Consider the following 22,000-nt stretch of genomic DNA (forward strand, 5'->3'; position numbering starts at 1 on the left):
TTGGTTGATAGGAGTGTAACTCAGATAAGTGTGTGAGGTGCAAAGTAGATAGACACCAGCCCATATAAGATGAGAAAGGTCTGATTGGACTCAAGGCAAGATGTAGCTCTCCAGAGACCTGTAATCCAATGAAAAGACTGAGAATCCACTATTAAGGCCCATACGTCTCCTCATCTCATGCATCAAGAAGTCTGAGGTCCATTCTAGACAGTATAGAAATTATGCAAACAAGCAGCACCTCAGTCTACTAAATGCTGGGTCATTTTGATACATAGTTGAAACAGAAGAAGTTCCTCTTCCTTCTCAGTATATTTTGAAATAGCACCTGACTGTGTCTGCCAGCCTGGCAACTAGTTAGAAGAGACATGGCTTTTCAGTGTTGCATTGGTCTCATTCAGGTGACTTCTTACACATTTTAGACATTTATTTAATCTACACTCAGCCTCTTCACAATACTCTCCCAAGTTGGCCTTCACACTCTAGATGTTGGAATTCCTTTAGCTAGAGCCTAGAACCATGAGTCCTTCTCCAGTCACATTCCATTTCAGTCAAGAAGCCTTCTCTAAGGCACAGACCAAAAACAGGTGCCACTAATGCCTTGGATCACTATTCTAGAAATGGACATCCTGATGTTATAGGGAGACAGTGACAATTGAAATGTGTCAATCTTTTAAAAAGATTTTTTTTTAAATTAAGAGTAAATAGGAAGTACTGAAAAATGAGACAGCTTTGAAAGCTATAGGTTTAACTTATTATTTATTTTAAAAAGTAAAGCAAGCTAAACATAATAAAGATCTACATTTTCATATGAAGATCACATTTTCTTTTTCTGTTCTAATAAGCACATGGAAATGCCCATTTTATTTGTAGTTTGTTAAGGTTAGAATATGTAAATGAAATTTATCACAAATAAATAATTGAATTAAATTTTTTAAAAATTAGAAAGAAAAGTGTACCAAGATTTTACAATGAACTAGCAAGGAGGGCTCTTTGGGCTGTCCCTCTTGGCTTATAGGAACAGGGCCTTGAAAACTTCAGAACTTTCCAAACCAATCTACACACCCTTTCAGGCGTGTATATCTGCTAGATATTGGTTGATTTGGTATCAACTCATCTTCCAGTAACATGTAAAATTTTATATTTAGTGAGGCTTCACATTTGGTACAACATGTCCAGGGAAATTTACAGCATGGTCTCCCACATATGTTCTTCAACCTCTGACTTAACCATCAAGAATCAGAAGCATTTCAAACAGACCAAAGTCTCAAGGGCATCTATCCAGAACTCCTATTTGGGGAGCAATTTTTGTTTATAAGTGGGAACCTAGTCACCTTGCTGGTTAAGCCAAGAACCGAGACACTCTTATTCAGTCTTTGAACTCAATTTACCGCACCCCTTGCTTATGAGGTCAGGCCCATAAATTAGGAGATGCGGTTCAGTGTTCACCTGTAGGGCAGGTAACAGTGCCGCCCACCAGGTGCTGTTCCTTAAGGAAGCAGTGTAATGCATGTTGTGGCTGCAGAGTGTCTTGAGAGAACCCAGGTAAGATTCAAGCATGGAGCAAGCACCAGGACCTACACCTCATGGATCCTGGGACCATGAGTAAGAGGGATGATTGTCAGGACTCGCCCAGGCACTCTTCTAACCTGTAAGTTTCTCTCAGCCACAGGCCCAATTTTCAGGTTTACTGTTAAACAATAGCAAGATAGTAAAACCAACTAGGGGTTAGCCTTCTGGTTAGGCATGGGAGGTAAGGGTGGGAGGTAGGGAAAAATCTGGCCAACAACCATTAGAAAGTGTGTCGGTTTCCATCATTCCATCCATAGTTCATATGTCTGATATATGGGAGGGACCTGGCTTGATAAAGCATTTTGTTTCTGCAGGGAGTAGGAGGAAAGAGGAGTTTCTACTGCTGAAGGTAGTTCCTCAGCCAGTCCTATAGAGAGTAGGGCAACGGTTGCTGGCAGATCTTCTGCTTATGAAATACAAATTACTTAACTGAGATTAAGCCACAGTAGAGGCTCCAGGGAAAGGAGGAATGTATTCCGTCAGCTTAGGTTCTGGGGGCCCTAGTTGATATCCAGTGAATAGCCTCTGGGGAATGTTGGGAAGTTCTTGGTGAAACCAAGAGTTTCTGGGGGGAAGGTGTTGGACAGAATAAGTCCAGAGTAAGAGATTTTTTTTTCACTGCATGTACACCACTGACCCTGTTACTTAAGAGTTCACAGCTATTTCTGGCACATTTGTCCCATTTATGGAATAATAGTAATAGCTGACCTTTATATATAGCTTCAAGATTTACAAAGTGCTTCATATCCATGATCTCCTTTGATCATCACAACAACCCTATGAGGTAGGTACAATAGGTATTATTAGCACCCCCTTTAAACAGCTGAAGAAACAGGCTAAAAGAATTAAGTAACTTGCCCGAGGTTATCCAGCTAGTTAGTGTCAGAGGCTGGGATTTGAAACCCAGGTTTCCCTGACTCTGAGTAGAACACTCCCTACATCATGCTGCCTCACTTTAAAAAAACCTTAGAGCCCCCAAATTAGAAAACATTCTGCTCTATCTTTGACTTAAATTGTTTTTAAAGTTGAAGTTGGATAAATATATTCAACTCAGAAAATTTGAAGTGATAGAAAATGTTAATTTGAACTTTTATTTCTTTCTGCTAGAAAGAACATTTAATTATCCTTGCTTATTTAGTGGAAATATCTGGCACTATGTAATGGATCATAGAGCACAGGACACTGGGAGTTGAAGTCATGGGTTCAAATCTTTCCTTGGACACTGGGCAAGTCATTTAAGCTCTCTGGACCTCAGTTTCCTCATCTGTAAAATGGAAGGGTTGGGCTCCAAGGCTCTAAAGGCCCTTAAAGTTTGAAATCTATGTTCCTGGTTGGGGGTGATGATAACTTTTAAGTAGCTGTGCTATACTCACTTTATTCTATCACCAGTTCTCCCCTTCTAGCCCTAAAGTGTATCTCTGGATCAGTGAAGCCAAATCGCAGAAAGAACCCGAGAGCAGTGCTGAAATGTGTGGCATTGGCCATATGGAGAGTTTTCTCTAATGCTTAGAATTCATAGTTCTGTGTGACTTCATGAAAGGGAAGGCCTGTGCCCTCTTCCACCTGTGACCACTAGGAAAGGGAGAGAGGGACAGCAGAGTTCTGGGCTGGTGCCAAAGGGAATTTTTTTCACCTTTCTCCAACTTTTAGGCCCTTGCAGTAACAGCCGGAGATAAGAGCTTGAGACTGAGCCAGGGCTGTCTAAGAAGACTAGTATGAAGAGCTGAGGACAGAAATGAGTTCAGTTCTAGAGACAGAGTATACATTCCTCCAAAAGTCCATTATCAACCTCTTGCTCAGCCCCTTATTGAAGTGACACAAACACTTAACATTTTTAAAAATTAAATAATAATATCTGCATTCATTGTCCCACCTGTTAAATTAGAGCAAGTCTAGGACATGAATAAAGTCAGACTTTGGGGAAGTAAAAATGTGAATTAACATGTTGACTTGCTTACCTTTCCCCTTTCCCTCAAGCTGAGCCCTGTCCTTCCCTCTGACTTTTGGAGCCTTAGGATGAGAGTCAGTGACTGGGGAAGATTTTGGGAGAAAGCCAAGTATATTTCAGGATCTGTTAGCCAGTGTTACTGAAATCTTGGGGACTGGCCTTAGAGAATGATACCCCTTATTCTGATATACAAACCCAGATTCATGATGGAGAGAGAAGCAGCTAACAGTGGCAAGAGCAGGTGTTTAATAAGTGATTGTTGATTGCTTGAAAAGAGCAGAGGAACAGGCAATATGGTATCCACCTTCCTACCAAGCTTATTCCTCTCTATTGTCACTCCAGCCTGCCCACATTCATGCAAAAGACAGGCATGGACAAGTGCACTTGCATATATCCACTTATACAAATGCACACATACAGACACGCACACACACACACATAAGTATTGGGAAATGGCATTTAAGTTGCATCTTTTCTAGAGGTTAGATCTACAGCACAGATTTTCACTAGGATTACCTGTTAGTTTCTTGAGGTTGGAATCCTTTCCCAAACTATGCCCAGAAACTTCAACTCATTATCTCTTGTTAGTTCCTGACGTTCTTTACTATTTTCCTGTTGCTGATTAAACGTCCTGGGCACTAGTCAATAAAAGGGCAGTACATGGCCGAAAGTGCTCCCTCCAAGGTTTTCCTGGGTGGGTGTTCTGCGGGGATTCTACATTCTTTTGTCTCGGAGGGAGTTGGGCACTTGGAGGGTGGCTAAGAGAGAATAACCCAATGTCAGTTTCCTTATACCCATAGTCATTTTCTTGGTTTGAAGGGGTTAAAAAAAGGACCGCATACCTTGCCTTGTGTCCCTTGGAACTGCTTAGCCTTATGTGGGCTTAACTAGCCAATCCAGCCACAAGAGCTAGAGAAGGAGATGTCCCAATAAACAGGTTTGCTAGGAACACCTTTTTGTGTCATGGACCCCTTTGGTAGACCCCTTTTCAGAATAATTTTCAAATGCAGAAAATGATATATAAGACTAGAAAAATCAATTATATTGAAATATAGTTATCAGAACTTTTTTTTTACAGACCCTAGTTTACGAACCCACAGCCTAGAGAGTATTAAGGCACTTGAATTTTGAGCTAGGTACTGGTGCCTTTTTTACTCATTCTAGTGAGAGAAGGTAAGGAGAGGAATGGAATGATCTTGGCCTCTATACACTGATGCCTAGTAACCTGGCATCTTAGTAGTATTCTGTACCTGCTGGTTGTCTCACTATATTCCTCTTTAACCACTGTCCTCATTCTCACCATCACGTGCATTAGCTTCTCTGGAAGTAGGGAGTGATGCCCAAGTGTCCAGCCCTTCTACCCTGATTTCGTGTCAGGCAAAGAACCAGGGGCTTTGGGGACTAAAGAGGAAACCTAGCTTTAGCAAGAAGAACAGTCTCCTGTCTTCAGGAGGAATATCCTACATTGTAATCCCGGAATCTGACCAAATTATAAGAGCTTATAAAAGAAACAAGAAATGAGAAATACTTTGAGGGTTTTATTCATTTTAATGAGAGTCCTTAGACAGCGATTTTGCCTATTCAACATTTCTGCAGACAGAACAGCCAACTTTTTTTTTTTAAATTTCATCCAGTTCAGGCAAAGATCAGGACAATGGCTGAGACCTCAGCTCACTGGAGTCCTAGTCTGAAGGACGGCTGGCTCTGGATCCTTCCCCCCTCCAGCAGTTACTTCCTGAGCCTTGAATGAAGGAGCTCAGCCCAAGCCACCACACATAATGCCCAGCCAAACAGATGAGACAGAAGCAGGCATTGTCTCAGCATCTGAGAAATGTGCCCGTTAAAGAGAGTGGGATGGGGAGGGTGGAAGGTGGTGGAATACTGAGGGGAATGGAGATTGGATATGCCAAGGACTGTTCAAGGCAGAAGAGTGGAGCAGATCGAAACAGGTGAGACCTGGAAAAAGGAGGAACGATCAACTTTTTGGCTTCTTTGCCTGGGACACCCCATTCTCCACTTAGGAAATCATACTTCCTCCTCATTGTTCTCAATGTGTGTCCCTTTGCATGGATTCCATAATCCTCCAGTGTCTGGAAATGAGTCCAGCTCACAGAGGGAAATTCTTTGGCTATACTTCCTAGAAGACTGCATGGCCTCTGCAGCATGGCGACATCATGTAGTGTATACTCTGGTTTAGGTAGGTGTGCTTTTATGGTTTTTAGCAGTGTCGTGAGGGGGACAACGTGTGCAGGTTGCAGTATCTGAGGGGCATGGGAATAGCCCAAAGGGAATGGAATAGATGGGGCAGGGGGAGGGAATGGCATCCTGAACCCCAATATCTTATCCAGTCCTTGATTAAGATGGTAACAGCTGCAGCCTAGGTTTCAGTGTTCATTCAGTTCCTCTGCCAAACAACCGGTGTCCTCAAAATTGCCATTGCTCCAAGATAGAAAGGTACGTGTCTAAGTAAAGTCAGCTTCGTACACCAGACTATGCTGTGCCTGCTGGTATTGCAGCCCCATGTCAACACCTTACGGCATACCCACATGATCAGAATCTGTGAAAAGTGGTATCTCCACAGCATGGGGCTCCTGAAAGAATCCCCCATCGAGAGAGGCTATCTTTTAGCTCCAGATACTGTGGGAACAAGAAGTCTGACCAGACACAGACACAAATTTGGGGGAATCATGTGAGAAAGGAAGTGTAACACTTATCCCTTTTATGATCAAATAACTTTGAAGGAGGTAGGAATGAAGGGAGAAATGCAAGAGACTTCCTAACTCCTGTTCTTTACCCCTCTCCCCAGTGCATAAACTCTAAATGACCTGTGCCCAGAGAAAGCAACTATGGGCAAGAAGACAGAGCAGTTTGCCCAGTTCTTTTTCATCCCAATCTCCTTCCCTCTCCTCCCTGCCTCACTCTTCTCAATCTTCTTATCTTTTTCTCTACAATCTTCCCCTTTCCCCTTCTTCACTCTTTTCTCTCCCTTCTGGGGCCAGGGCTGGAGTGGGGATGTTGAAACGGAGGGGGTTGGTTCCCTTCCGTCAATGGCTCTCAAACTCTTCATCTCAGGACCCTTTTACACTCAAAAGATTAAAGCTTCCCCCCCCAAAAAAATTTTTGTTTATGTGAGTTATGTCTATTGTTATTGCCATGTTAGGAATGAAAACATCTTGATATTATTATGAAAATAGCTTTGACCTGGAAGACCACAGTTTGAGAAGCTCTTGCCTTTAGTAAATAAACCCATTGACTTTAGTGCAGGAATTTTGGTAGCTAGGGCTCCCTCTCCTGGCCAGATCTCAGCTCTACATGGGGTGAAGGTTTGCTCCTATTAAATTGCCAACAGATCTCACTCCCCTAAACCCCGAGGCATTTCCTCCTAGGGAGTGTGTCATAAAAAAACACAGATGGACTAAAATCCCCAATCCTTTACACACTCTTACCTCAGGTGTAGCTGTGAGAATCTCTTCCTCCTCCTCCGTCTCCTCCAGCTAATTCACAGAGATGTTAATTTCTGGAGCCCTCAGCTGATATATCAACTCAGACTTTGGGGATAAGAGTGAAAAAAAAACTGGGTTCCCCAGTAAGGGCTAGAGAGGCCAATCCAGCTGGGCTACCCCATCACTCAGATCTCAGAGTAAGAGAGAGCAAGGGAGAATGCCCCTCTGCCCACCTCCTTACCCCCGCCATGGGAAAAGCCCCATATTCATCCTGTGCATTTCCTCTTAGTTAGCACAAACATTTTTGAGGGGGATCTGGATCTGTGATTTCATCAGTACAATGGCACTCCTTCCAATAATGCATATCAACAAGCCTTCTGGGATTTTATAAGGAGTTGCCTAGGTTGCTGAGAAATTTAAGTGACCTGAATTTCAATCTTCCTGACTCCAAGGGTCACCCTCTAACTTTTATGTCATTTTCCCTGTAGCTGAGTAGAGAATGGAATTACTGTGTTATTTGGGGCTGAATAGAAGCTCCTCTTCTCAGGGACAGATGTCCACTGTTTGCCCTGGTTCCCCATCTCAGTCCCCTTGGCTACAGGCTCACATGCTCACTGTTCCCTGTGGAATTAAATTCTGGTTCCAATACCTTCTCTTCCTGCACTTTCTTCTCATTTTCTTCTTGTACTGGGTCATCTAGCCAGCTTAACTCCTGTGGTGAGAAGATCCTCTCCAGGGCTTTGCGGATCCCCACCAGGCCCAGCAGCTGTACCAGGAGCAAAGTGGCTGTCAGGAAGCCACCCTCCATGACCTTGCTCCAGCCTGTCTTTCCCTCTTGCACTCTGCTCCAGCCAGGCTGGCCCACTTGCCGTACCCCATGCCTGACATTTCATCTTCTACCTCCCTACCCCTGCCCAGGCTTTCTCTCAGGTTCTAGAATGCTCGCTTGTCCTTACCTCCAGTTTTCAGAACCGTAGCTCCCTTTAAGGCTTTTTAGCTCAAGTGCTAACTCCAGGAGGCCTTTCCTTATTCCCCTGGTAATTAATGTCTGTGTGTTTATTTTGCATATATCAGTATTTACTTCTCTGAGAACATTTTGTATCCCCTCAGTAGAAGGTTAGCTCCTGGAAGGCAGAAGCTATCTCTTTTACATGTGGATCCCCAACCAGTACCTTGAACTCAGTAACTGCTTGATAAATGCTTGTTGATGAAGGGGTGGGAGGAGAGGTCTTAGATGTCAGAAGGGCTCTCCTCTCAGTCTGTATACCACTTCACTGTCTGCTTGGAACCAGACTTTTCTCTTTTCTCTCTTTGATTACCCTAAGGGTTGCCTTGGGAACATTCCCAGAGTCAAATTAATTAACCTCATTTCAATAGCCAGACCTATGACCTGGGAACTGCTATAGAAGATAGTTTCCATTTCATGGAATGTTGGTAGAAGAAAGTAGTTTTAGGGAACCATAGACACCCCACTTAGACCACAAAGACTAGGGAAATTGCTCTCTTCCAAACCTTTGTACTATAAAGCCCACCCCACCCCCGCAGCCCACTGTCACCATGAGGGGAAACACAATGGCAGCTGCTGTAGACTTGACTGCCCAGAGTAGACCCAAGCAGACCAGCTGTACTGTTGTGAAGAGGTGGATTCGGCTGAGAGGCACGTGCCTTAGAAGCAACAGGTCTGGCTGTTGTTTTGCTGGCATCAGCAGCAGCTTCACACGTTCTAAGAACTGTGGGAGAAGAAAGGAAGGTTAGGGGATGGAGGTCAGGGGAATAACTTTTACCCCTTAAAGCCTTGACTATCCAGGAGTACTTTCAGGTATGATGACTGTACAGGGGAAGCCTCTATCCTCTTCTTCTAAGCTGTCTTCAAAAAGAAAACCAAACTATTTCCATCATCCTTTGATCTATAGAATTTGACTCCAGATGGCCTGAACCCAGGGAAGAGAGCAATGGGGATCAAGAAAAGGGGAGTAAGACTTTGAGGGATGTGAGCAATAGGAACAGATGGCCACTGGGACCAAGAACTGGAAAACCAGGGCAAGAAAGAGCCTGGGGGTGGGGTGGGGCTGAGAACAACAACAAAGGCTTGGAGATCAGGGTTAAGATGAAAGGCCCTCTGGGTGACTCTGCTTACCTGGGTGCTGCTCAGTGCTGCCATTCCCATGTAAAAGAAGATGCCATAGAGCACAGGCATGGGGATAAACTGGAAAACCCAAAGAAAGGAGCTGGTTTCAGGGAGCTCCGGTGATAGAGCACAATGAAAGCAGGCTGACCAGATTTCTCTCAGAGGAGTTTGTCTTCAGGCTCTCTTCCTCCCTCCCACTCTGACGGATCTGATGGGGACTTGGGGCCATCAGTCCATAGTGCTATCTCCTTTAACTTGGGGGAAGATAGGGTGCTATGTGGGGAAAGTTCTCAACTGGGCATCAAGACCCCTGGGTCCTGGTGCTGGTTCTGTCAGTAACTCACTATGTGCTTTTGGGTAAGTCATTTAACTTCTCTAAGATTCACTTTCTTCATCTGTAAAAGGAAGAGCCGGGACAAGATGACTTTTCAGTCCCCCCGGCTTTAGGATTTTATTAATTTTTGAATCCTGCAGCACTTAAGATAAGCTACCCTATGATAGGTGGCTTCGGTATTACTATCAGAAGACCTCATGTTGTTATTTCATTTTTCATATGTTTATGTCTTAGTTCCCTAAATAGAAGAAGCTTCCAGAAGGCATGGGCTTTATCTTATGTTTCTTTTGTCTCTCCTGTTCCCAGATGAGTGCCTTACACATGTGTGTTCAATAAATACTTGGTTATGGAGAAATCAAGAGATTTTGTTTTCAAAGCTGTCCTGGGCTGTAGAGTTGTACTATTCTCTGAGATGTCCCAGAAAGGCTGGGATTGGGATGGAGGACTCTGAGACCCCAAGCCAAGACTGTGACCCGGTGGCGTAGGAGTGGGAAGGACCTGCTCTCACTAAGAAGACCAGAGCCCCACTAACAGTATCTCTATGCCAAAGACTATTACCTTGAGCCCAGGGGCCAGAAAGATGGAGACACCGGTGAGGATGAAGACGACTAGGCCTGTAAGCCGTTGCTCCCTGTGTCAAGAGTGAGGAGCTGAGGTTGATGGGATAAAAATATCAATCATTCCAGCACCCTCCTCCCCCCACCCTCATACCGAAACCCTTGACCATGCCCTTCCCTCCAGATTCTCATTCAAGTTTGGATTTTGAGAAAGAAGAGAAGAAGAAAAGAAAGAAAAAAGAACCTTTGGAAACCATTAGCTCTGATTTAAAGGAGCCAAAGACACTCCCCCTCCTCAGTCAAAACACATCTCAAACACCGGCCCCACCTGATGCCCAGGAAGTGGGGCAGCTCCCCAGGAACACAGGTTGCACTCTCCCGACGAAGACTATCCATATGGGCCAGTGAGATGACAGTAGTGGAGACGTACCAGGGCAGCCCTAAGGCTGAGGTCAACAGCATCAGCATGGCAACCCAGAACAGGTCTAAGTGAAATCCAGCACCCTTCTGCAGTAGGGGAGGGACAGCATAGACCTTGGTCAACATCCCCACCCCCATTTAAGTCAATTTAAGGAGCATTTATTAAGCACCTGCTATTTGACAAGCACTGAGATGCAAAGACAAAAATGAAAAATTTCCCCTGTCCTTAAGAAGCTTAAATTTTACTGGAAGGCATATAGCATACATGTACATAATCAAATAGATGATATATACAAAATAAATACAAATTTTGGGGGGACAATTGGGGAAATCAAGAAAATATTCTTAGATTATTCCTACTCCAGTATTCCTAGGGGTTGGAAACTGACAGCCCCAGGGCTAGAAGAGACTGTATCCTGGGGGAAGACTAGGTATACAGGAGTAAGGAGGCAATCTCACCTGAAGCTGGTACTCCTTTCGGTTGAGGATGACAGCAGTAATCTGCTGGTCCATGAAGACAAGGATAGACATCAGAAGGGCTGGCAGAGCTGTAGCCAGGCACAGCCACCAAGGATTGGCTCCAAACAATGGTACTAGCCACCTCCGACCAGGATGAGTGAGCTATGTGCGATGGAGGTAGAGAAAGGATGGAGTGGAAAGTGTCCAAAAAGGTATCTTGCCCCTTGAACTCAAACCAAGACTCCTCCAAATCCATGATCTCTGCCCCTACTTGGCCCCCATTGCTTCTCAATGAGGAAACTCCATCCCATTACCTCTTTTCTTCCACTTTACTGAGGACCTAGAAGAGCTGGTATATGGGTCAGATTCCTAAAAAAGGGTAGCACATAGTTGGAGGACCCGAGCTAGGGGACCCTGGAAATTGTCCCTCTATTACTATTGGAAGATGACAAAGAACTGGTAAAAAATGACCTATATGTGCCATCTTGGGACCCAGGGTGTGTCAACCCAAGTTCAGGCCTGCCTAGAAGCCTGAGTCTGGGGCAGGACTGGGTGTGGTAGCATCAGCTCTGATTACAGGAGCCAGAGGAGTGCTTGGGGAGTGGAGACTTGGTGAGGGTAAAGACTTGACTATTTCTGAGTTCCTGAACCCCTAAAGCTTCCTGAACAGGAGCCCTCTCTTCCCCTTTACCTCCTGCCCTGAAGGCCCTGTAGGATACTGGGCCCCATGAGCCAGAGGAAGACTCTCAGGCATAGAGACAAAATCTGTCTGAGATAAGCCATACCCTGTGCCCTGAAGGTCCCCTATGTTGTGAATGCATGGTCTGTTCGCTCCTCCTAAACTACAAAAGTCAGCTAAAAGCATGAGGATCCTCAGTTGTGGGCTACAGAGAAAGGAGTCCCAGAGTGAAGGTTGGGATTTAGTAGGAGGAGTCAAGTCAGAATCCACAAGAGTCCTCCTAGAAGCAGAAAACTGGGAGTAGATGATGGAGTGAGGGTTTAGGGTCTTCTTACTTAAGTCAGCAGTCCCAGGTCCAGAAGTGAGGTTATTAGGATTGTTTCCTTCTTCCTCCCCATGTGCTTCAGGTGCCCACCCACTCCCTCTAGGACCCTTAGCTCACCTTAAATTCACTGGGCACTATGAGCTTGGGTGTGCTGAGGCCAAAGGAAGCATCCAGTCCACAACCTAGCAGGATGGCGAGGACCATGGAGAAGTCACTGATCACCTTCCGTACCTGACCACACGAGATTCAATCCTGATCTGGCCTTTCCAAGGCCCATCAGAGAAGCAAACTAAGACACCCTTCCTTCCTTCCCCCATCCCAATGTCCTTTGTAACTGACATCTTCTAGGATAGTTGGGATGGGGGAGTGGGTGGTGTAGAAGGAGATACTTACCCTGGAGGGGAAGAAATGGCTGGATTTGAAGTGCTTGAGGATGGTGGCACAGAGGAAGGTGGCAAAGAAAAGTAGGAGGGAAAAGAAGGCAATATCCGGGACAAAGTGACAGCCAAGACCTCTTGGTTGGCCTCCTTGAAGGGCACACTCAGGTGGGGACAGCAGAGACACATTGCCAAGGCCTAGGTCCTAATTTGAAGAGGAAAAAAGGGAGACAGGGGAAAGCTAAAAGGGAAGTCTGGCTCTTTGGATACATCTCTCTGGGGAGCCCCTTGGAGTGGGGGGTAGAGGTGGGGATAGAGGGCCCTGTGGCCTGCAGGAACTGCTGAGCTACCATATTTCACCGTATAATTGTCACAGATTTTATACCAATTTTTTGCAAAAATATGGGATGTGATCATTACATGAAGCTAGTTGTTTTTTTTTTAATTTGTGCGGGTATTACTTAAATATCATTTATTACTAAACTGTCTTTGGTGCAAGTTTGGGACACACAGAATACTTGTGAATATATGTTAAAATTGAATACTGACAATGCATGTGGGCTGAGAATTCATGGCTCCCAGCTCCCAAAGCACAAGAGATAAATGCATAGCCATATGCCATTGGTGAATAAATTGCTGCTCCATTTATCTTTTAAGCGGCATGACAAACAGAACTGTACCATGTGACAATTACGTGATGAAAGGTTACAAACCAATTTTTGGTGTAAAAAATCCATAATTTAGGGTTCAATCATTACGCAGTGAAATATAGTACATGAGAATCATGCGAGGGCAATAGGGAGAGAGCCAGAAAGCACTGATTTTCCCCGAGGCCTGCCCCAAGAACCCTCCAGTAGCTCCCATTCCCACCCAAGAACCATCTCATCCTTAATTTTGCCTCACCTTCATCCTCAGAGCAGCATCTTTGTCCTCTGGGCTCTGCCCCTTCCACAAAGACGCGTTCCCTGAAGGAGGAGACAAAACAGCCGGGGTTCACTCATACCCAGTGATCGAAGTTGTAAAGTGCCAAATTTCAGCTCCGTGTAATATGTCAGCTCTTAATAATCGGAACTTTCCCAAAGGGGGAGGGGCTGTCCTGGGAAGCAGCAGATTTCTCCCAGTCTTCTTTCTGGATGAGGCTCGATGAGTACTTCACAGGTGCTATAGTAGGAATTTCCTTTCCCTTATGAGTTGAGCTCAATGGTCACTGAGGGTCTTTCTACCTCTAAAATTCTCTGATTCCATGGAACTGGCCTGGTGTTTGCAACTCTCTAAACTTAGAAAAATCTTGGCACTCAGTCACCTATCTGAGACTAAGTTCTCTCTGTGTATTGTGCCTTTCACCCATTGATGGAGCAATGACACCTATGATACCTTCACTGAGAGCATCGGACAGTTTCCCCTCTAGCCCACCTCCTTTCTGCCCACCTTTTGTGTCTGGGAAGTAACAGAGGCAGCCATAAGGGACAACGCCAGTATCTCCAGAGATGCCAGGTCGGTAGATAGGGTAGGCCTCCATGAGGCTCAGCATCTTGCCAATGGCGTCATAGATGAAGATAAGGCTGATGAGGGCACAGAAACCTTCTTCTGTGAAGCGGGTGAAATGACGCACCAGGACACTGGCCTCCAGGGCCACCAGCACCAGGCAGAAGAATGCCACCCAGATCCCCACCCACAGACGGAAGGGTAGATAGTCTAGGCCATGATCCCTATTCAGTGGAAGAAATGGGGAGAAGATTCAAGGGCTCTGATTGAATTCATCTGCAATCCCTAGTCTGGGTCTGGGCCTGGGCCTGGCCTCCCCGGGTAGCTGACCTATAATTCCCTGAAGGACAGAAGTAACTACTTCCCAAAGCTCTCCTATCTTCCTTACTCCCATAGGGCTCTGTAAAAGGCATGGCTGGTTCAGTGGTGGCTAGGGGTTGAGTGGGAGCAAGGGGACAGGAAGCTCCTGCTTACTCAGGCTTGGGAATTCCCATTGGGCACAGTCTTGCCCTGGATTGTAAGAGAGGATAGGACAGTGGGGGTTGGAGGGAGGTGATGTTCTCTTACCTGCTAAAAGCAAAGAGTATCCTCTCAAAGACAAGGACAGGCCCTGTGCTACTGAGAATGGTAAGAGGCTGTCCGGCAAAGAGGCAGAATATGGACCCCGCCACAGCAGTGCCTAGGAAGCTCTCCAGCACGCCCTGGTCAATAGGGGGAAGTGGATGCACTAAACTTTAGGGAGCAGGAACAACCCCTCAGACCAAAGCAGTCCTCAGTAGCTTTCACAAGAAAGGGGATAAAACCATGCAGAGAGGGTACAGACTTCTTAATGTCTGTCTTCTAGCTTGACTCAGATACCCCAGTTTTCTGTGCTAGGATCACTTGCTCCAGAAGTCATCTCTCCCTCCTCAGAACCCCCATAGCTCATTTTATTCAAATGACCAAGGACCTAGGTTTAAGTCCTGGCTGGGCTACCTGCAACCTCAGGCAAGCTGGATAAGACAAGGAAAGTTAAGGGTACAAGTGGGCTGCTGAGCTAGGGGTTCTGGGTCTATGCTCCCTGACTCCAGTCTCTAGTCTCTTTGGGAAAACTACACGGTAAGTGGGCTCCCACCCCTAACCCACCTGGAAATTGTCGGTGGCATCACCCAGTAGCCCTCCAAAGGTGATAGCATTGGTGATCGTGGCCAGATAGATGTAGAGTACAGCAGGAAAGCATTGAACATTCAGGGCATCTGAGAAGTCACTCAGGTACCAGGGGGCCTTCCTTCTTATATCCTGTACCAAAGCCCCAAACAGTCTACCCTCCCCCACACCCATCCCAGGCATCAGATCAGTCACTAGGACCCTCCCCCCATTCCGCTCAGTTTCTGCAGGGTTTCCTCTGGGTCACTACAGCAAGTCCATCCCCCGCGCCCTCTCTACACCCTTCCCCTGGTCTTCCCCCTCTCCTGGTCTCATGTACCCCTTTTCCCCTTCCCCCTCACTTCCACTTCCTATCTCCTTTCTGGCCCACACTCACCTCCCCGTCCTCTGGAGCTCCTTGCTAACAGGCTGAGGCTCATGCTCATAGCCATGCCTATCCCTCTTGGGGTTAGTATTTCCATTGCAAGAGTCCTTGGGCTCCCGGAGCTGTAAAGGAAGCCTAACAAGGGAAAAGACTATAGGGTTTGTTGAGTCATACCAATTGTCACCCCCTCCCCCCCACTCCACCCTGGGAACTCCCTCAACTTCTGAGACTCTTGGCCCTTGGCACCCCCCACCACCTCTCCTCCCATGCCCAGGATGTTGCCAAGTCTGGTTGGTTATACCTCCACAATCCCTCTCCCATCCATTTTCCTCTCTCCATTCACACATCCTCCACCCTCATGCATCACCTCTCACATGGACTATTGCAACATTCTCCTAATTAGTCTTCCTGCTTCCAGTCCCACCCCTCTCTATTCATCCTACACGCGGCTGCTAGATTAAGATTTCTAAAACATTGCTTTGACTGTGCCACACACATCAACACATGTTCTCAAAAATCTTCAGGGATTCCTGTTGCTTCCAGGATAAAATACAAAAAAATTCAGTCAGGCCTTTAAGGCCTTCCACCCCCTGGCCTACCCGTTTGGTTCCCAGCTCAACTGGCCTACTAGCTGTTCCTCATACAAGAAATTCAGCCTCCCATCTCTGCCTTTGTTCCAGGGAACGTATTTTTTCCTCACTTCTGCTCCTTATGATCTCCAGCTTCCTTTAAGACCCAATTCAGATACCGTCTTCTCTGTGAAACTTTTCTTGGTGCTCCCAGATGTTTCCTTCTTTTTCTCGTTGTGTTTTTGTATATAGAGACAGGTAGGTGGTGCATAGAATGGAGCACTGGGCCTGGAGTCAGGAGGACCTGAATTCAAATGCGACCCCAGGCACATACTAACTGTATGACCCTGGGTAAGTCACTTAACCCTGTTTGCCTCAGTTTCCTCATCTGTCAAATGAGCTGGAGAAGGAAATGGCAAACCACTCCAGTATCTTCGCCAAGAAAATGCCAGATGGGGTCACAGTCCGACGTGACCGAACAAGAAGAGTTTTTTGAATATACTTTTTATTTACTTACATACATACATGTTGAACATCCACATACCAGTAGGATGTGAAGGCATAGACCATCTCTCTTTTGTGGTTTCATTTTGCTGTAGTCTTTATATTCTCAACACCTCGAGGTATGCTAGGCATACAGTCATGGCTTAGTCAAGGTTTGTTGGATTGAATTGCCCTGCCCTCTGGTGGCTACCTGTGGCTACCGCATACAGTTTCTTTAACAGATTGAAATGGGTGTCCCTTTTTTTTTAAACAAAAAGTTCTAATCTTGAGAGTTTCTTACCAAAAATCATTTAAATTTAAAGAAAGACTATGTTCCATAAAACTGTGAACACTGAGATATTTTTACTTTTAAATACATATGCTAACTGTGACAAAACAATAAAATGCCCTGTTTGCTTCAATGTCCCCTTCTGATCTCTTTTGCTTTTTTGTATGTATTCTTTCAAATTTTGTTGCAATTTTTATTATTGGTTTTTCACATAGTTCTACATTAGGATTTTTTTCTACATAGTCAGGGTATATAGCGTTCAGTGGCAAGAATCTTATCTGCTTATGCTTCTTTCTCTGTGGAACACTCCAAGCATCTTCTCATATTTCTTTGTAGTCTTCATATTTGCCAATCATATTTTATTATATTCATAGGTACCACAATCTATTTAGCAGCTCTCCAATTGTTGCATGCTTGGGTTCGTCCCAGTTTTTCGAGATTACATGCATATTTTGTATATATAAGCATCTTTTCCTTCTACCCCTAACCTCCATATGCCATAGTCTTAGCATTAATGGGTCAAAATATGTGAGCAGTTTGGCAGCTCTTACCTTCTCATGCTGAGTTGCTGTCTAAAAAGAAGGTACTGGCTGGACAGTTCCACCAGGAGTGTAGTAGTTGAAATGTTTATTTTTTTTAAACTATCCTTGCCTGTTTAAGGTGATTTCTCAGAGTTGTTTTAGTTTGTATTGCTGATAGTTTGAACAATTTTTCAAGTTGTGATTGACAATTGGTGCTTTCTTTTTAGAGATTTGTTTGTCAAAGTCCTTTGACCACCCATTTCTCTACTGAGCCTACTCTTTTCTCTATCAGCATGCCCAGAACCAGGAATCTGTGGGGGATGGATCTATGCCAAATGAAGGCCTCCTGGGTCTTCCTCCTTTCCCTTCCATGTACCTCTTGTGCAAAATAGACAGGCACTTTGGTGGAGGGATCCGTTCTGTGAGGTCTCCTCCGCCAGGGGGCAGCACCATCACCTCTTCTAGGAAGGTATCCATTGCAGAGATAAGGTCTTGGGGACCACTGGCCTGGCTGGCTGACCTACGAAACAACTGCGGAGGTAGGAGGAGTTAGGCCCAAAGCAACAAAACTTCCTTGATGCATAGGAAGAGGTCAGAAAGAGATAGCAAACAAATCAATTCTTATCGTTGGTTTTAAGTTTATGTATTATTCTTTTTCCATGAAAAAAAAGCCCCATAGTTTGGATTCTAAGGTTTGTTTACCTGATCACTCAGGAGAACAGCCACAGATCTGCCCATCTCACGATAGTCTTTACCCAGGGCTGGGGGACCAAGGATGATACAGACAAACCTAGGGCAGACACAGTGGGCGAGGGGAGCAAACACAGCGTGGAGAGTCAAAGACCCAGCTTTCCCTACTACTGCCATTCTGACCCGGCTTCCCAAGCACATATCTGTCAATTCTGAGTTTAGTCACCTGGGATCTGAGTTGGAGAGCAACGGCAACTGGTATTGCTGTAGCTCTTTAAGATTTCCAAAACACTTTCCTCACAACAACCCCACGAGGACAGTATTACCAATATTATGATTCCCCTTTTGACAGTTGAGGGAAGTGAGGCTGGGATATCAAGTGACTTATCCACAGTCACACAGTTAGGCAGTGTCCACACTGGGATTTGATATTAGTTTTCCCGACTCCTGATTGCCATGCCTCCAACTCACTCCTTATGCTTCTACCAAAGATCTACTTCCCAGCTATGAGTCCCTGGCCCTAATGCCCAGCCTATACCTGGTGGGTAGGGGCACTTCTGTCAAAGTCCCCAGTACCACTGGCTCCGGAAAATGCACAAAGACTCCCAGTCTCTGCGTCAGGAAGTCCAACTCTCCAACCAGCACAGCCGCAGCCTCGGTCCCAGGAGGCAGCTTCTGCCACAGAGGGCTGTGTAGCTGGTGAATTGGGTGGGGAACAAAGGGTGAGGGACTGCCTGGAAGGGAGACTCATGGGAGGCAGTGAGTTGAGGAAGGGGAGATGAGGAGAATCTTTGCTGGTGAGAATCAGATGATCTTAGTGGAGGGGGTGATGAGAACTTCCCTTTCTTGCCCACAGAAAGAACTGTCTCATCCCACTCATCTGTGCCCAGGTCCTCCTGTGCATGCAGGGAGAGAGGTGAATGTGGATCCCTATAACCATCCCCTCCGGTCCTGCCTAAAGGTAGGAAGTTACACAGACCTGTTCCTTCAGGGGTGGCTCTTCAGCAGAAGAAGGAGTCTCAGTAGGATGCCCACCTGTAAGGGATGTTATCAAGGACTTCCTTTATGGGGTGGGAGGTTGGGCTGGATGACCCATGTGGTCCCTTCCAACTTTAAGGGTCTGTGGTTCTCTAGTTGATGGCTGCAAATGTGGGGGCAGCAGACTTCAGCTCAATATAAGAAACAACTTTTGAGGGCTAAGAAGTGTTCCCCAGTGGAATGCACTGTCACATGGAAGACTGGGCTTCCTATCACCAGATATGTAAAAGCAAAGGACAAATAAACGAACACTTGTCATAGGCGCCGTAGAACAGGGGTTCTTAGCCTGCTCTGTCCATGAACTACTTCTTTTTTTTAATTTGATAATTGCATTTCGGTATAATTAGTTTCCTTTGTAATCTGACGAATTTTATTTTATGCTTTTAAAAACATTTTTTTTCCCTGAGGAGTACATATATAGGCTTTACCAGACTGACAAAAAGTCTACAAATCCTTGCTACAGGAGGTGTTTCTTTACTGGGTGAGAGGTTAAACTAAATTACTTTTAAGGTCTCTTCCAATTGAATGATTCTAGGACTCCCTGAATTTGTAGGGGGAAAGGTCAAGAGATATTCATTACACTAATTTTCACCCTCAAAACACAGAAGTCTTCCTTGTTCTCAGGAATATTTTTTTTTTTTAGGCAGAGGAAGGCATTTTATTACATTCTTCCAGAGAGTGGGTATAGTGCTCATGGAAACACTTATCAGGAATATTTTTTTAGGAATTCCCTTGAAGGAGCTGTGCCCTCTGAGGATTTGGTGGAGAGGTCCCTTACCCCTGCAGAGTCTTGTGCCAAGTCTCCTGGCAGCTGACCAACACATGGGCTGCATGTGGTGCTGAGGTCTCTGGAGCAGGACTGATTTCAGCCTCTCTCTCACTTCTGGGTTCAATGATTCCACCCTGGTCACCTGTTCTGGGGAAAAGAGACACAAAACTCTACTTTCTGTTCCTGCTTCTCATTCCAGGGACTGCTCCCTCCCCTAGTTACCTCCCCTCCTGTTCCTCCTTAACCAGTCTCTTTCTCCTCCAGCTGCATTTGCCATGTGATCATGTTCTAATTCTGAGAGAATTTGAGAAGGGGGAACAATAATGGTGGTTGTCTCTCTACTCCTCTATCCTCTGAAATCCTCAGAATACCCAGCTTATCCTCTCAATCTCTATGCCTGAGTTTTAGGGAATGCTGAATCCATTCTAGGGGACTGGAATGAATCTGGTGAAGATTGAATGATCTAGCTCTAGCTTTGTTAGGGGATGGGGAGTGGGAAGCTCCATACTGTCTGACAGAGTCACTACCAGTATTTAGGGGTCTCACAGAAATACCCCAAATCTGGAAAAGTTGTGGGACCCTCTCTGGAGTGAGAAGCTATATGAGTGAAGACAGAGTACATCCTTGCTTAGGGTCCATCCACTTCTCATCTTCCCTGGATACCTGTTAGCTCAGAGAGACTTTGTACAGGACAGTCTAAGAGGACCAGGCCTGTGGTCAGCAGGGCCCGAAGCTCCCAGATGCTTGACAGGGACAGGATGGGCACATGTGGGCTGCTCCAACGTCTGGCCTCTAGGTCTAGCTTCTCTTCAAACAACATCCATCTGGGTATGTGCAGAAGGGAATAGCATCTGGCTCCATGGATCCCAAATACCCAACCCCTCTCCCCCTCTCTACCCTCCCCACTCTTCACTGCTCTGGGTAAAAAAAGGACACACCCAATTCCCCTAATAAACCTCTGTAGAGGATAAGAGGGGAGAGAATGAAGAATATGGGAAGTGACAGTGGCAAAAAAGGGAGCACCCCTTCTTTGGCTCTTAGGATTCTGTCTCCTCTTCCCAAACTAAGCAGTTGAGGAAAGAGAAAGTAGGTTAGATGATTAAAGGAGTAGGAGGCCCAGGGGAAATGGGAGGGGGAAGGTGACAAGGGTCCTTAAACCACTCACCTGCCTGTTTCTCTCCATTCCTGGTTTTGAGGGCTTCCCAGGAGCTCATTCAGTTGAATGAAGAAGTAGGGACCCCCCACCCCTCTTTGCTTCCTCCCTTCTTCTTCTGAGGAGCCCAGAGGGGTAGGTCTATGGCTGCTGCCTGAGTCCCTCAGCGGGGAAGTCTCAGGATCCCCAAGGTATTCAAGCTCCTGTTCTGGTGGCCTCATCTATCCAACAGGTTGGAGAAACAGTGAAACTACTCTTTCTTGTGTCTGCCTGGTCCAGAGTTCCTAAGCCTGGAGTGACTTACGGAGACAAGCAGATTACCTTAAAAAGGCGACCCCTCCAAAGTCCCAGCTGAATGGGGCACCACCCCTTTCCAACCACCTCCATCCCATCCTACCTCCATAAACACATACACAAAGAAAAACACATCAGTCCCAGTTGACTCTGGATCAGCCCAGCTCAGACTATTCCATTATCAACACTAACCACTCCTTCCCCACACAAGCATGGGTGTTTGTGTACGACCATTACTGGCATTCCTGTCTCAGGGAACCCACTTGTCTAAGTCTGAGGGACTCCTCAGAGCCCCAGCTCTTCCCCCTTCTCCCAGGAGAAGACAGGGGAGGTCTGAGGGGCATGGGCTTTTGGCCAGTTTGTTGCGTATAAACAGTAGGAGGTAGTTGGGTTGGGAAAGCCAAACTTGCTTTCATATCATACTCTGGGCACGTTGTATGCCCCTTTTTCTCCCCTTATCTTGTGTCAAGTGCAAACAATAAATATCCAAGACTGTTTTTAGTGTCATCACTTCAGTGGGGGTGGGAAATAGTCACATTTGGGGAGGGAGCCAAAATAGGGGTTTATTGTGTAACAGGAGATCATAAATGGTACAGCCAGGGTTTCTGGAGTAGGAGTTAGGAAGGATAGAATGACTTGAGGTAGGTGGGAGCAATCACTTAAATTTTAATTTTTATTCTGAACCTAACAAACACCAAATATAATTTCCATATACATGATAGAACTGAAAATGATACTGACATATGAATCCTCTTATTACGTCGTTTGCTTTTCTAAGTACATAAATTCAATTTGTAGCTTTCAAAGCTATCCTACCTTTCTGTTCTTTTCTTTGCACACACATAGGTGTCTCAGTGATTCTTACTCTTTTTTTTTCATTTTTTTTTCTATCCTGTCCCTTCCCCATTAGGGAAAAGAAAAACAAAGTCCTTGTATCAGGTAAGCATAGTAAAGCAAAAC

General features: G+C 45.6%; 1 protein-coding gene across 1 annotated transcript; it reads right to left on the bottom strand.

Annotated features, from left to right (window-relative positions):
* Window positions 1–7,011: 7,011 nt before the first annotated feature.
* On the bottom strand, window positions 7,012–20,967 carry SLC4A9 (solute carrier family 4 member 9). The gene is made up of 21 exons (XM_036750969.1): window positions 20,759–20,967; window positions 20,257–20,417; window positions 19,603–19,740; window positions 18,766–18,821; window positions 18,325–18,482; window positions 17,799–17,886; window positions 17,473–17,627; window positions 15,247–15,369; window positions 14,850–15,024; window positions 14,292–14,425; window positions 13,668–13,948; window positions 13,143–13,204; window positions 12,256–12,444; window positions 11,980–12,093; window positions 10,859–11,020; window positions 10,308–10,486; window positions 9,981–10,053; window positions 9,098–9,166; window positions 8,517–8,690; window positions 7,610–7,726; window positions 7,012–7,065 (listed from the first exon to the last, which is right to left on the bottom strand). The coding sequence occupies exons 1-21, from the start codon at window positions 20,965–20,967 to the stop codon at window positions 7,012–7,014; spliced, it is 2,871 nt and encodes a 956-aa protein (XP_036606864.1).
* Between the last annotated feature and the right edge of the window lie 1,033 nt (window positions 20,968–22,000).

Source organism: Trichosurus vulpecula, chromosome 3, assembly GCF_011100635.1.
Source record: "Trichosurus vulpecula isolate mTriVul1 chromosome 3, mTriVul1.pri, whole genome shotgun sequence".
In the NCBI taxonomy this organism is placed as follows: domain Eukaryota; kingdom Metazoa; phylum Chordata; class Mammalia; order Diprotodontia; family Phalangeridae; genus Trichosurus; species Trichosurus vulpecula.

What these genes read in the sequence shown, in the direction of transcription:
- SLC4A9 (XM_036750969.1), bottom strand. Translation starts at nt 20,967, where the DNA reads ATGAGGCCACCAGAACAGGAGCTTGAATACCTTGGGGATCCTGAGACT. An exon ending in AAGTCTCTCTGAGCTAACAG is followed by an intron (nt 19,741 to 20,256) that starts GTATCCAGGGAA and finishes TCTTTTCCCCAG; the next exon opens with AACAGGTGACCAGGGTGGAA. An exon ending in AGAAAGTGCAGGAAGAGAAG is followed by an intron (nt 7,066 to 7,609) that starts GTATTGGAACCA and finishes TTATCCCCAAAG; the next exon opens with TCTGAGTTGATATATCAGCT.